We start from the raw sequence: 15,985 nt of genomic DNA on the forward strand, positions 1-15,985 counted from the left end.
CATTCCCTAATTCTGGGTAATTAAGGGGATGTTGAGTGTATGTATTCATGTACATATATGCATATAGTTGTTTGTATTTCACTTTCTAGTTAAAATCTATTTCTAAGAAAAATAGTCTGATTAAAAATGTTTTGTTTTTTAGAAGCCATGTAACTGAGTAGGATTTTCACTGCAACTACTTCTTCAATCTAATAGAAACAAAGATCTATCCAAAAGATTTACTTTCTGAGTGTCCTCACATAAATTATCGGAGTCACGGACACTGTGTCCTTAATGGTGCATTTTTGCTGTATAAATGTCCTATGGAGTTTATATGTGGGGTACCTACCCTTTACACTTTTACACTGTGTTAATTTTGTCATTACTTCTCTGCTCCCTCATCCTGCACGTTTGCTGGGAGGAATGCATCAGCAATAAGACTATTTCTTCCCCGTGTCTGACTTGCATTCGGAAATGTGACAGGACTGAGCTGTACCAGGTTTTAAGAAGCTGGATTTTTTTTTAAATCATATGAGTAATTTCAGCGGCTTCTTTAAATTTTCCACACAATATTCTCTTTCGATGAATAGCCATGTAGAGGCAAGCACAGGAAAAGCCGAGTCCTTGGCAATACGAGCTCAATTGCATCTGCAGATGAGGATTTAAAATTCTATGCAGCAGACAGTACCTCCAGCAGGCGAGTAAAAGGTTACTGCATTATTTTGCTTGTTTATATCCCTAGTCTTTATCTAAGAAAGGTTTTTTTAATTTAATTTGAAGTGCATGATTGTATTTAGTTATTACTGGAAATTGATTTCACTAAAACATGAATAGCAAAAGGGCAGAACAAGGTGAAGGGAGAGAGACAATACTGGCTTATTTTAGCCTTAAACAAAAAAAGGTTGGGGGGGGGGTGCAAGGGGGAGAGAGAGAGAGAGACACTTACAAAGCACAGGCTTTCAATGCAGTATGAAAGGAGAAGTTTTCGTTAATGTATTTTCATTTAAGCTGCTTCTTGCCACTTGCATTCTTTTAACCTTTTCCCAGAGAGCATGCTGTTCGCCAAGGCAAACAATCGGAGCTTTACAGATGTTGCCAAAAAGTGACAAATAGCCTAAGTTATATTATCCTGAGATCAGAATGAATTAATTTTTTTTTTTAGTCCGTCCTAGTCCACAAATTCAGCTATAATTAGGGAGCTGGTATACATTCTTTTGGCAAAGACAACATGCTTGAGTTTTCTGGCTGTCAGAGACACTGAGTTTTACTTCAAACTTGGGTTTTTGGCATTTTCTTCTTAATTAAACTTGGGCTGTTGATAAATAATGCTGTTTAGTATCAAGAACAATGACATTTACATAAAAAGGTATGTTTTGCCTTTTGAACTAGTTCTTGATGCATGTGAGACACCTGCTTTGTGTGGGTGGGTTGTTTTTTTTTAACCCCTTCGTGAACTATTCTAACACCCCCTTCTGCTGCTTGTAGAGTACTAGCTTCCCTTGGGACTGTTTCATAAATGAGCTGCTAGGATACTCTCTTTCTTGTCCAAGAAAAATAGATAGGCACATTGACTTGGTTTTTCTACTTTCCCTACCTTTTTTCTCTGGTCCCCTCCCTCACCCCAACACCCCTATAAAACGAGTCCAAAACCAAAGCCCTTGATCATTGAATTAGTCCGTCACGTGGACATAGTTGGGAGTGGACTTTTCTCTTGTTTTTATTCAAGCGTGTGTGCCTATTGTTTTAAATGCCTGTTTTCAGGATGAGGAGTAAAAAGCCGCCCTAAATTAGTGTCGAGGGTGGCACTAAAATGAATTTGTCATACAGCGCTCTCTACACAGTAAACACTCAATAAATCCGATTGATCGATGTTACTGTGTGTATCTGGCAGGTTCCCCCCCCCCCCGCCCGAATAGTAGAGTCATAAAAGGTCGGCACCTCTGATTGGTAAATTAAAGGAGCGTCCAGTAATCTGCTCTCTCCGTTGTAGCTCTAAGCAATGCAGCAGCAGTTCTTTTCCAGGTATTGAGCGATCCTTGAACAATGTGTTTGGGCACGGGGTGGGGTGAGGTTCATTCCTGTTGGTGGTTGGAGTCGTGTGCATTTACAGAGGGAACAGGTTGGATAGGCTGAGCTGAACAGAAGTGGTAGGCAAACAGATCAGAAGTGATGGAGGAAGACAGAAGCCGTACTCACTTGTCATTTTAAGGGTGGGTTATACCCGGAATATACTCAAAAAGATACGTGATCTCGAATGCCGGAGGATGAGAAATTTTAAAGCAAGCTTACCTTTAGTTCAGCGGACTTTTGGGGTGAATCTTGAGTTTTTCTGGGCGACGAGATGACGGCTGGCATTCTCTGCAGGCACACACCATTGTGCGTGTGGTTTTGGGGTTTTTTTTTCCTGTCTAGCAGTGTTTATTTCAGCCAGGGAGCTGCAGAATGAGGCAGCTGGCCAATTTGGAGTGTATGTGGGACGGTCTCAGTTTTGATTTCTTAAGGAAAACACTCCTCTGATGAGCGAGTCAATGTGTGGCTGTGGCTGCAGCATTCTTTCTTCTTTAATGAAGAGGCTGGGCCGGTCGACCTGCTGCTCCGACCTGCTGTCCTGCAGCCACACAACAGACCAGTTGCCGAGACTGTCCGTCGAATGCCCCAGGCAACCAAAGGTAACCATACGGATTTATTTCCAATTAGAACGGGCCATCAAAAGAGATGTGCCGATAATTTGGACCTAATGGTAAAAGACAAATTAAGACTGTTCTGAGCAGTTTTCTTGACCTTGCAGTAGCTCTCCAATATCATTTGGTCATCATCAGGTTGTGTGGCAATGGAAATGCACTGCAGTAATTGATTTTGTAATGGGATCAGGTGATTTACTGGCTGCACTGACAACCACTTGCTTGCTCGCTCTGAATTGTGGAACACTAATGGATGTTGTGATTGCAACCTAGAGTTGATAGGAAACTGCTGGACACTTAAAGTGGTAGCATCTCCTTTGTTCCTCCCAGGGGTTCAGGAGAGGGCTGGAAATTCAGAGGAATTTTAGAAGTTTTAAGTGCCCTTTCTCCTTTTTTTCTTAATGTTTGTAGAATCAGAAGCCAATGTGTTTACAAGTTAGATCAAGAGTATCTTCCTCCCCCCCAAATCAGGACGCATCTGAAAAAAAAAAAAAAAAAACTTGGGCTACAGCAAACAAGTCTGTCTCTTCATTCTGAGGAAGCACAGAAAGTGGAAAGAATGTAAACACTAGGTAATTTGTTTAAAACATAAACTCCATGCGCCTGGGAAGTAGTTGCAGTGTTTCTTCATGAAACCAAATTTCATCACTTTATGTGTTTACCCGTGATAGCATCATATAGAAAGTATGGTAAGCACCGGATATTTTTTTTTAAGTTTTATACAATGTTCACGATGGCTTCACACTTTGGTCGTAGTAGCCCGATCTTTCTGAAAGTGTCACAAGCTTTTGAAAGTTTCCTACAGTGCAGTGCTCTTTGCTTTGTAAAATCATGCTCTCCAAGGAAGTTATACACGATAGGTTGACAGATGATTATCCAAGGTCAGGGCTATGGAATTTATATTGCCCATTGGAAATGACTTAACTTTAAACGTTCTGGAAGTGTTTAGATTTCAGAAAAGGGGCGATTTTAAACTTAGTGATAGAACTTGGAGTTGAAGTTGTGAACCAGAACTTTTAAAATAAAGAGTACTTTAAAAGAAATAGTGTAGGGAAGCAGCGTGTCCCAGTGGAAAGAGCATGGGCTTGGGAGTTAGAGGACATGGGTTCTAATCCCAGCTCTGCCACTTGCGTGCTGTACGAACTTGGGCAGATCACTTAAGTTCTCTGTGCATCAGTTTCCTTGTCTGTGAAATGGGGATTCAGTACTGTTCATAGATTGTGGGCTTCTTGAGGGACAGAGTCTGGATCTAATTCCCACCTGTATATTATTTCCCGGAGCTTAATGTGGTGTTTTGCACAAAGTGCTTAATCAATACTATTATTACTGTTGTCAAATCTTACTGTCTTGTCTCTACCCCATCACTTAGTACATTCATTCATTTAGTTGTATTTACTGAGCACTTACTGTGTGTAGAGCATTGTAGTAAGCACTTGGGAGAGTACAATACAAGATTTTGGTGTGTAGTAAGTGCCATGGCGTGCAGTAAGTGCTGTAGGTGTAATAGTTATTACTATTGTAATGCTGATTAGTTCTGTCTGCATGTTTTGTTTGATGGGAACAATCAGCTTGATTGTTAGATTGTAAGCTTGATTTAAGTTGTAAATTGATTTGATGTTTGTTTGATTTACTAGGAATACGGTGTGAGTTTTTCAGCTTAGTCTCAGATGTCAAAGTATGAACTAAATGGTCAGTCATTAGGCCAATTAGGCAAGATGGGAAAATGAACCAATGAGATGAAAGCTTGGTACTTGGTAGAAGCCCATCTTCATCATGCTGTCATCGAACTGTATTCATCAATAATAATAGTAATATTAACTATGTGCCAGGCACTGTACTAAGCACTGGGGTGGATACAAGCAGATCGGTTTGAACATAGTCCCTATCCCAGTGAGGCTCACAGTCTCAATCCCCATTTTACCGATGAGGGAAATGAGGCATTGAGAAGTCCTACAGCAGACAAATGGATCCGGGATTAGAACCCATGACCTTCTGACTCCTAGGCCCGTACTCTGTCCTCTGTACCAAGGGTTAGAAAGGCTAAGACCATGAAAGTTAACTGCAACATTTAGAGAGGTGTTTGTACAACTTCAGTGTAACTTAAAAAGACAAAAAAAAAAAAAGTAAAAAGTATATGCGCTTGGAAGGGGAATAGAATTCTTTATTCATGTACATAAACTGTCAGAATGGGTTTCAAGGATCCAGTTGGAGATAGTTTATTCAATACTTACAAAAATGTCCTAGAGAAAGAGTTTAATTTCCAATACAAAAGTTGCCATTTAGCTTCAGATGATTAAAGGTGTTAAAAACCGCCACCCATTCCATGATTTTTAGTCTTCTGCATGGCACTTTCCTCTTTGCTATCCCTGTGTACCAAGGGGTCAGTAGTGTGAAATTATTGGGGCTGTATTTGTTTCCAAAGCTGACAAAGAAATGTTCTCCTGCTGCTCAATATTTTCAAAATCACTTTTTTGGGAAACCTTTTCAATTATAACCAAAAATGATTGTGAAGTTTTACAAGTAGATGGCTATGGTAAGTGCAGCACTTAATTTGCATCGAAAGAATAAGCTTAATAGTAATTGTGCTATTAAGTACTGAGTATGTGATTAAAACTGTACTAAGCACTGGAGTAATGCGAGATCATCAGGTGGCTAAGCACTGGGTAATGTGAGGTCATCAGGTTGACATAATACCTGTTTTAATGGGGCTTAGAAAAAGTTGATGTCATTTATCTAGCCTGCATCTCTCCAGACCTTTCTTTATGTGGGACTGATTTGGAGTCCTTTTCTTGTACTTTTCAGTTTAGTCCTCCTCACTCTTCCCCTCTGTGTCCTTCTTAGAAGTCACCTCTCCCTCTTTCCTGAATGTTTTGACCTCCGATGACCCGCAACCCAAGCAGGGACTGAACCCTGATTTCCTGGATCCCAGCTGCCTCACTGCCCTTAAAGACCCTGATATGCAACCTCCAAATTGAAGATCTCAGTGTGTTTTAAAGTTCGCTATTCTGGGTGATTAGCCATAAATCTACCCTCTATTGTTTCATTTACTCAAACTCCAAAGATTTTTCTGTTTCCTATTGTGATAGAAGCTGGGCCTTTTATGGAAAGAAAGTTAGAGGAGGAAGTGAACAAATTGTGATCACATATACCCCTTCTTTTTGAAATCCACCTGAACACAAAACATCTGGTGATGTTTTCTATTTAGTTTTCTAAATTTGCAGTGCACAGTGTCTAAAATTAACATCATGCCATCAGTTTGGTATTGATTTTTTTTATCAGCTTAGTTCATTTTACATCACTTCCAGGAAACCATATTTACCATTAATGGTTGAGTCATTACATTATATTTGACTATAGAAATAGCTTCCAAACATGCTAATGCTTATTCTTCTGAAAGAGTATATTGCAATCTATCACCCCTTTGAGCAGGCAGTTAAAAAAAAAAACATTGCTTCAGGCACTACTGCAATTTATTTGTCAGATAGATATTTTTAGCAAGGAGAAGGGAGGTGTTCAGTTCATAGTCTCAGGGTGTTACGAGTGTGCACTGATTTTAATATTCTATTTTATGTTTAGACAATGCCCATAATTATGTAGCTTTTCCTGATCTATTGTCCTGAGGAAAGGGTGAGCAGGGGAAGAACGTAAGCATTGTTACTTCCTGTTCCTTCTTGCCAGGCAATCTGGAGCTTCACTAGGGATGAGTTTTCCTGCATCTGGGAGAAGATAATAGTGATGGCATTTGTTAAGCACTTACAATGTGCCAGACACTGTACTAAGCGCTGGAGTGGATACAAGCAAGTTGAGTTGGACACAGATTCTGTCCCATGTGGGGCTCGTGATCTCGATCCCCATTTTGCAGACGAGGTAACTGAGGCCCAGAGAAGTGATGCGACTTGCCCAAGGTCACAGCGGACAAGTGGCGGAGCCGGTATTAGAACCCCTGACCGTCTGACTCTCAGGCCCGTGCTCTGCCCAGTACGCCATGCTGTGATTATTGGTTTGCTCTTTTCATTTTAATATAAAGGAAGCAGAATCACCTCAAAATTGTTATTGAGTTTCTTCAGCAGGCATATTAGGGATATTTCTTTCTCTTGCCCACTTCAGCTGCTTGTGGACAATCAGTAAGAGTTGTAAGTTCCTCTTGGGCAGGGAATGACAATATCTCGTGCTTCTGTACGACATGCCCAGGAGCTTAGTACACAGTAAGTACGATCCCTGCTGCTGCTATACTATTCCTTTCTCCTCTCCCTCCTCCTCCTAGCCTAGTTGTCAAGCAGAGCTCATGAAGTCTCAGCAGTTCCAAACTTAGAGTTCTGTTGCTGAGGATCAATCTTTCCAAGGTTGTTTACAGTTTTTTCATTTTTACCAAGAGCTGTCAGAATTTCCGTAAATTTTGAGTGGTCCCATTAGTTCAGCCCTGTCCTCCGTCACCATTATCATAGGACTGCGTTAAGCATTGGGCAACAAATAGTATCTCTAAACTGTGAGCCCCATGTGGGCCAGAGATTGTGTCCAACCTGATTAACTTTTATTTACCCCAGCCCTTAGTCCAGTGCTTGGAAAACCGTCAGTGCTTAATCACAGCTCTGCCACTTGTCAGCTGTGTGACTTTGGGCAAGTCACTTAACTTCTCTGTGCCTCAGTTCCCTCATCTGTAAAATGGGGGTGAAGACTGTGAGCCCCATGTGGGACAGCCTGATTACCTTGTATCCCCCCAGCGCTTAGAACAGTGCTTGGATCATAGTAAGTGCTTAACAAATGCTATTATTATTATTTTTCTGAGAAGCAGCAAGGCTTAATGGAAAGAGCACAGGCTTGGGAGTCAGAGATCAAGGGTTCTAAACCCGGCTCCGCTGTTTGTCAGCTGTGTGACCTTGGGCAAGTCACTTCTTTGTGCCTCAGTCACTCCATCTGTAAAATGGGGATGGAGACTGTGAGCCCTACGTTGGACAGCCTGATTACCTTGTATCTACCTCAGTGCTTAGAACAGTGCTTGGCGTGGCTCAGTGGAAAGATCCCGGGCTTGGGAGTCAGAGGTCATGAGTTCGAATCCCAGCTCTGCCACTTGTCAGCTGTGTGACTGTGGGCAAGTCACTTCACTTCTCTGGGCCTCAGTTACCTCATCTGTAAAATGGGGATTAAGACTGTGAGCCCCATGTGGGACAACCTGATTCCCCTGTGTCTCCCCCAGCGCTTAGAACAGTCCTCTGCACTTAGTAAGCGCTTAACAAATACCAACCAACACATAGTAAGCACTTAACAAATATCAACATTGAGAACCATACTAATCATTAGTATATAATAGACACGGCTCATGCCCTAAGGGAATTTACTCTTCCCGCAGGAGAAGTAGTATTTGTTTGGTGACCATCTGTTGTGACTTGGCTAGCAAAGTCTCCAAATCTGCAGTTCCCTCCATCTTCATCAATTGTTGGGCAGTATCTATATAAATGGGAAGTCGATCAATAGTATTTGAGGACTTTGGATTCTCAGAGCTCTGTGATATCTGTGATGTCGAAGAAATGGTCCCTGCTCTCAAGGAGATTACAGTGTAGTGGGCGAACAGACAGTAAAACAGCAGTGGGAAGTGACAGTATTGAAAGCATATACATAGGTGCTTCCCAGGAGCGTGGGCAGAGGGTGCTTGGAATTTTTGTTTAAAGTGACAGGACATTCTGAAAGCTGTGGGGAATCTGTTAGAATTCCATAATATTACTCTCAGAATGTGTCACTGAACCAATTCAAAAGTGGAATGGGCTGACCCTTGCCAATTAATTGTTTCTACTAAATGAATACATAAATATATAATAGTCCCATCAGCTCTCATCCAAGTAAGCCTCCAACTGCCTTCCTCCCACCTACCTCCTCTACTCTCCCTCCCACTCCTCCTCTGCTCTTCAGCGTGTCCAGTAAACCTCCTCCCCACCCCCAACGTCTGCTTTTCTCATCTGAGCCATTGCACTTACCAGTCTTTGTACCTGGAATGCTCTCCCCTTTCCACATCCCCTCCTTTATTTCAGAAGCTCCCCTGCCTCCTCCTTCCCTCCCATTGTTTTACAGTTTTTTCATTTTCACCAAGAGCCGTCAGGATTTCCATAAATTTTGAGTGGTCCCATGAGTTCAGCCCTGTCCACCGTCGCCATTAACATAGGACTGCATTAAGCATTAACCACAAGGTTGGCTGGTTGGGTGGCCTGCCAGCGTTTAGGGGGGTGCCCCATGTTCTTACTGAAGATCGGAATCCCTTTGGCTCAGACGCATCATCTATTCCGCTGATACGGTGGCTTGCCCCGCAGCAGAATCACTCACCCGTGCAGCAGAAGACATTTATGAGTAGCGGGGTTTACGCTCCTGTTTGAGTCCATAGTTAGGCTGGTAATTGAGAGTATTCCGTATCTGTATTGTACTCAGTGCAATCTGGGCAGATGTTGGCAAATTTTGCCAACAGTAGTGTTGTCTTTGAATGTGACGGGTGTGTGTGTGCTGTGTGCATGCACGCATTCGAAAAACCTGGTATTTTACTTTCTTTGCCCCTGAAGTACCACAAGCATGAAAAATTGGTAAAATAGACAAAACCCAGAAGAGTCCATTGTGTGATGCTGCAAAAAAAGAGGATTATGATAGGGTTCTGTGAGATTGAAATAATTTTCAAAAAATGTCACATAGTAAGCTGAAACATCGATTTCATGAGCAAAGATCTTTTCCCTTTTCAAAAGTGCACAGTGCTTAGCTTCCGAATGGGCACCAGCCCCTCCCCATTGATTAGGCTTCATTAGGTATGAACCTAGATTCGACTTGCAAGCGGCTGTTTGAAATTCAAAGTTTTATTTTACCCTACTTTTTACAGGCCCCCATGGTTGTCAGTAGAGAGAACTTTACAGGCATGAGAAGCAATAATAATGTTGGCATTTGGTAAACACTTAGTATGTGCAGAGTACTGTTCTAAGCGCTGGGGTAAATACAGGGTAATCAGGTTGTCCCACATGAGGCTCACAGTTAATCCCCATTTTACAGATGAGGTAACTGAGGCACAGTGAAGTTAAGTGACTTGCCCACAGTCACACAGCTGACAAGTGGCAGAGGTGGGATTCGAACTCATGACCTCTGACTCCCAAGCTGCTGCAGTGTGGCCTAATGGATCGAGCACGGGCCTGGGAGTCAAAAGGATCTGGGTTCTATTCCTGGATCTGCTATTTGTCTGCTGTGTGACCCTGGGTATGTCATTTAACTTCTCTGTGCCTCAGTTCCCTCATCTGTACAATGGGGATTAAGACTATGAGCCCCTTGTGGGACACGGACTGTGTCCAACCTGATTAGCTTGAAGCTCTTTCAGCACTTACTACAGTGCGTGGCACATAGTAAGTGCTTAACAAATACCAAGTAAAAAAAAAGACAGCTTATTCTTAGGTTTTGGAGGGAAAAGAAGCTGGAAAATTGTAAAGCAAACACTGGATTAGTTGTCTCTTGATCACTTAATCTCCCACATATTACAGTATAGTCTCATGATCTTTCAATATGAAGGAAGAGAGTGCTTTGTAACCGCGATCATTTTATAGATGGGGAAATCGAGACAGAGAGACTTAGCCAGTGGCAAAGTCCGGATTAGACCCCAGGACCTGGAGACTAATTCTCTAGCCTCTGGACTTCTAATTTAGAAGCCAGTGATAAAACCAAACCAAATTAAAATTCATTTTGCCACTGTTCCAAAAGAACTCAGTTCTTCACAGTGTAGCTCTGCACACAGTCTGTTTGAAAATACAGTTCTGATCACCGCTGAGTGCCTCTCTCTTGCGTATTTTTTTTGGTTCTTGGTCTACTGAGAAAACCTGGATGATAGACCAGAGTTGATTAGAGGCCATATGCATCACTGTTCATTATGGCTTTTAACACAAATGCCCATTAACTCTCATTATTAATAATAATTAAGTCATGTTTTAGTAATGCGGTTTCTCACAGTCAACAGTAGGAGCAGGGGTGTTCTCGGCTGTCACGTCTTGACAGTATCAGATGTCCTTTTCGTGTGATTTTTCTGGGCCTTCTTACCTCTGAGTTTATGAATCCCACACTGACCTCTTCCCTTATTTAGAAATGAAATAGAAAGCTTTAATGTGAGATCATATGTAAGTTTCTTTGGAAGTCTAGCTCTTTGCGGCTCATTCATTTCTTTCTGCGACCTTTGCCAACCTTTTTTTGTATTGAGATGGATAATTTGTTTCTTTTAACTATCTTCCAATTGGTATGCTTGTTATCTCCATCTGCTGGAATTGAAGGTAAAACTCTTTATTAGGTCTTAGTATCACAGCAAATGTTTTTCCCCACACGTTTTTTACCCATATCTTTAAATCTCCATTTTAGTTTTCCCATTTTAACTTGAAATTTCATCTGTAGAAAGAAACTCTCACTTTGAAATGATGGAAGGTGCCCTTGTTCTTTATGAAGTTGTGAACTTCTAAAGGCAAGACAGAGAACTCTTAGAAAATTTGATTGGATAATGTATAACAGTCTGTGTGTGTGAATATAATTTGTTTTCACATTTGGAAAGCTTAAAATTTCAAGACAATTTTAGAGAAGCTATGCAGGTTTAATAAGTTTATCTACCGCTAGGTCATTTTAATGACCGTCTTATTTTTGCTTTTTCTCCCCCTTCTCATTTCTGGCAAACGTATTTATGGGCTTGTATGTTATATATCAAGTTGAACTTTGTCCAGACTGATTCTCTGGTATCTATTCCAGTGCTTAATACAGTGCTTGTTACATAGTAAGCGCTTAAGAAATAGCACGGTTATGATGATGCTGTTGATGAAGATAATTATTTCTTCATTCGTATTTATTGAGCGCTTACTGTGCTCAGAGCACTGTACTAAGTGCTCAGCTCAGCCTGGCTGCTGCTCCTTTAAGGTGCCTAACGAGGGAGGGGAGAAGTGGTCCATGGTTTGCAGGAAAAGCACAGGAGGGATTTTTAGGCTTTATGAGAGACGTAGGTTGAGCTAAATGTGCTTGACAGTGTCGGAGAGAAATAGAGGAACTCGCGTGAGCAACTTTCTACCTGCTCTTCTCGTCTCTCTCCTTTCCAGATCCAATAGGAGTGCCAGCTGCTGAACTGTGAAGTTAGAGATGCTTCACAGAGTTGTTTGTGCTGTTGCTGCTGCTCCTCCCAAGGGCTGTGGAAGAGACACCGGGAGAGACCCTAGGAGCTGTAGAGACATTATTAAGGTCTCCTGAGTCAATGTATGAGAAGCCCATTTAAGGGTTTTACAAACCATACTAGAGCTTGGGTTCAAATGAAACAGATTCCCTCCCGCCCTCCCCCTCAACACCTGTGTCATTTGCTCATTTCCCACCTCAAGCCACCATCTCACTTTGATAATATCCTTTCACTCATATGTCGTTTATAATCTGTTCCTTTGCCCAGTCACCAAAGTTGCACAGGCTTAGAATTTTAATTTTACCATGGGTCATCTTGACCAAGGGGTGCAAGTTATGACCGAGTTGACTTGAATCGGTTGCTTGAGGACACCCAATTCTTCTAAAACACGGGACACGTGTTCTGGCACAACCCTTGTATTGTCACATGGTATCTGAAGTCACACATGTCGGTCAGCCAGTCAGGCGTATTTATTGAGCACTTGCTGTGTACAGAGCACTTTCCTAAGCTCTTGGTAGAGTACAATATAATAATAAACAGACACATTCCTTGCCCACAGTGAGCTTACATGTGTACGCCAACCGTTTGTTTTGACACACAGTGCCCTATATCTAAACAGGCTGGCCTCGTCAAGTGAACATTCCTAATTCCCAAGCCATGTAGCCAAAATGCAAAGTGAAATGATGCATCCTGGCTGAATTTAATGTACTTATACTTGCCAATAGGAATCTGCTCGTCTCACGCCTTCTTCCCTGCTTTCAAGGGAATTTTCCTGTATAGAGATGAATCCAGTGTCAGAAGTCTCTCCACAAGGTTTCCATAGGGTTAGAGAGGAGAATTATTTACCTGCAAGTGCATGTTTTGGGTGCAAATGGCAGTAAGAGTTTAAGTATGCATAGTTTAACTCAGAATTATAGTATACCTGGAAAACATTGAAATGTGAAATTGTCTAGTGAGTGGAAAATAAGGGGAATACTTTCTAGGTCATATTTTTCTTAAATGAATAAGTATTTAAGAGTGAATTATTTATTCTCAAAAGGATGATATTACTTTCTGTGACCAAGTATTGTCACTCTACTCTTTTCCCATTGTACATACCATAATCCTCTCATAATTGCCTCCGTTAATAATGATAATTGTAATTATGATATTAAGTGCTTACTATATGCCAAGCAGTGTCTTAAATACTGGGATAAATTATAGGTTAAGTTGGACAAAATCCCTGTTCTGCTTAGTATTTAAAGTCCAGATGGGGGAGGGAGTAGGATTTAATTTCCATTTTGCAGATGAGGAAACTGAGACACAGAGAAGTTACGTGACTTGCCCAGGGTCACGCAGCAAAGTGGCAGAGCAGAGTGAGGACTCGGGTCTTCTGGCTTCCAGACCATGCTCTACTATGTAATTCCTCCACTCCCGTCGCCTTCCTCAGTTTTTGAGGAAGCATTTCTAAAAGATATTTGTAAACTGGAGTGGCTGTGCAAGATGGGATAGGAAGAGGAATGGGGTCAGGCTTGTACTGCCAGAATTTTTGAGCTATGCACATGTACAGTAATAGAAAGAGGAATAGGGTCAGAATGAACTAAAACTGCAGGGATGAGAGAACTCTGAGGTAGGAAGTGGATAAGAGGGAGGGGGTTTGTTTACTGTAATTCATTGAGTGTCTTCGTAATATCAACTGCCTTCTCATCTTTCTTTACTCCCCTCCTTTTTTTTTTCTCCCTGCTTCCCTTAGTGCTAGATTCATTTATCCACATAATTGCCTTTCTCCAGGCTTTGGACTGCAAAAATTGTGCAGTGTGAGAGGGGAGGAATCATGGGAGTAAATAAAGTGTTTCTAAGTTTTTGACATATTAGGTATTTGGAATTTTCCATTTTTCATGTTCAAGTTAAAATTTTATTTCGGTAAGAATCCAGAGCAATGACACACCTATAGATAAAGGTTAATTTTACCTAGCTTCAGTTAGCACTGACCCACCAAATTGAAGTTTCTGAAAAATTAGAGGGCCCATAGAGAAATCCACCTAACAACTGAAAATATCATCCACTTCAGTAGTATTGCATTCGTCTTGGCTGCTGCTTTTGCTTCAGGTTTTAAATAAGGAAGAATGGTGTACAAGGAAAACGGGTTCCATTTTCCTGCTTTTAATAATGTTGAAAGCAGTGCATTCCAAGTTCAGAGCTAGGCAAGAATGGGGGAGGCATAATAGTGGTCTGGGCCCACCCGGGAGAGAGCAAAGTCCCTGAGAAAGCTGGACCTTACTGCACCTAGTCTGGGCTTGGACCATCTTTGGCCCCCACCTCACTTGCAGTTTACTGGGGCATATATGCTCTGCATTTGACTCCTAGCCAGAAGCTGTTGGAAATACATTTCTGGGATCTCAGCAGCGTGGCTCAGTGGAAAGAGCCGGGCTGGGGAGTCAGAGGTCATGGGTTTGAATCCCGGATCTGCCACTTGTCAGCTGTGTGACTGTGGGCAAGTCACTTAACTTTCTCCGTGCCTTGACCTCATCTGTAAAATGGGGATTAACTGTGAGCCTCACGTGGGACAACCTGGTTACCCTGTATCTCCCCCAGCACGTAGAACAGTGCTCTGCACATAGTAAGCGCTTAACAAATACCAACATTATCTCCTCCTCCCGGAAACAAATGCTCAACTTTGCTGTCCGAGAGCAAGCAATCCTCAGATAATAAGGGTGTGTGTGTATGTGCGGGTGCACGCATACTTCTGCGCACTACTTATTACACACCTAGGAATGGTGCACATTGTCCCAAAGCAAAATCTGGTTTGAAATATCTGCTCTGGAAATGTACAGGAATGGCACAGGTGTTTGAACTAATCATCCCCACTGGAAAGGCAAGAGAGCTGAGCCTGGTGACTTGGGTTAGATAGAAAATTAGGTACTGAATTTCATTCGTTCGGTTGTAGTTATGGAGCGCTTACTCTTTGAGGGGCACTGCACTAAGCACTTGGGCGAGTACATGGCTTATTTAGGAATTCTCATTTTACCCCAAGACACCAGGTAAAAGGTTTCAATATTCCATGTATGGCACTGCCATTCTTAAAATCTTGAATTCCATGTTGGGATCTATAGTATGTCATTTAATCTAAGGCCCTCTTCAGAGATCTTTGCTTAGGATTGTTGTGGGCAGAGATCCTGTCTACCTACTCTACTGTATTATCCTCTCCCAAATACTTAGTTTGGCGCTCCGCATACAGTAAGTGCTCAAAAAATACCATTGTTTGATTGCTGGGGAATTATGACTGAGTCAGCCCACGGTATATTCGAAGGGAAGGGAGGAAGGGAAAGATTGGTGAGTGACCACCCTCCTCATGTTGGTTCTCCCCGAGTGGCCTGCTACTCTTCCCTGAGGTAGTCCAGCCCACTCTCTCCCTGGTCTATTTGCTACTTTTTAGGGGGAAGTGACAGAATCGATGCACAGTCTAGAATTTTGGAGCTCCTAGAGCTAACATTACTGCAGTAATATAATAGATGTTTGAGCCAATTAGTAATAATAATAACTACATTTGTAAGTGTTTACTATGTGCCAAGCACTGTTCTAAGTGCTGAGGTACATGCAAGCTTAATCAGATTGTCCCACATGGGACTCACGCTTTACTCCCTCTTTTATAAATGAGGTAATTGAGGCATAAAGAAGTTAAGCGACTTTCCTAAGGTCACACAGCAGACAAGAGGCAGAAGCGGGATTAGAACCCGGGTCCTTGTGCGCCTGCAATACGAAGATGTGTTAGGAAATGGCCCCGCTATGGGGTTAAATGCAACTGTAGCTCAGGCATGTACCTGTTTAAAGTGCACTAAAACATTCTGGTTTTAATAAGTGTTTTTCCTTAATTGCAGATTGAGTCACATTTTGTGTTCTGATGTTGATTGTGGTGAAGTATTGATCCATTAAAAAGGCTGGCAGGGAACTTTTCACTTGATGTAAGTTGTTTCTAATTATAGCAACAGGGCTGCTATATGAAGAAGATTGCTCTGTTTCAGGTTGTGTCAGCATTTCTGTGTGTGTGTGTATGTGTGTGAGAGAGAGAGAGAGAGACCATGCATTTTACTAAGAAGATTACACTAAATCACCTCAGTCCCTGGAGTAAATTTGTTGTGAATAAAAAAACACCACCCGAAATACACCCCAGAACAGACAACTCCTAATTTCCCACACC

At 41.9% G+C, this 15,985-nt stretch overlaps 1 protein-coding gene across 6 annotated transcripts in view; it reads left to right on the forward strand.

The window, feature by feature from the left end:
- The window catches only part of FBXW7 (F-box and WD repeat domain containing 7), a 217,178-nt gene that overhangs the window by 74,766 nt on the left and 126,427 nt on the right, over window positions 1–15,985 (forward strand). For 2 of the 6 annotated variants that reach the window (XM_029076398.2, XM_039913749.1), the window contains one exon: window positions 11,738–11,876. The exons of 3 other annotated variants lie outside the window; for them this stretch is intronic. In XM_029076398.2, the coding sequence (XP_028932231.1) occupies window positions 11,778–11,876 (99 nt within the window). In that variant the 5' untranslated portion in view covers window positions 11,738–11,777. Of the gene's footprint in view, window positions 1–11,737; window positions 11,892–15,985 lie in introns of those variants that run through there. One more of the 6 variants, XM_016228286.3, reaches the window with a different exon arrangement.

Source organism: Ornithorhynchus anatinus, chromosome 12 (assembly GCF_004115215.2).
Source record: "Ornithorhynchus anatinus isolate Pmale09 chromosome 12, mOrnAna1.pri.v4, whole genome shotgun sequence".
NCBI lineage: Eukaryota > Metazoa > Chordata > Mammalia > Monotremata > Ornithorhynchidae > Ornithorhynchus > Ornithorhynchus anatinus.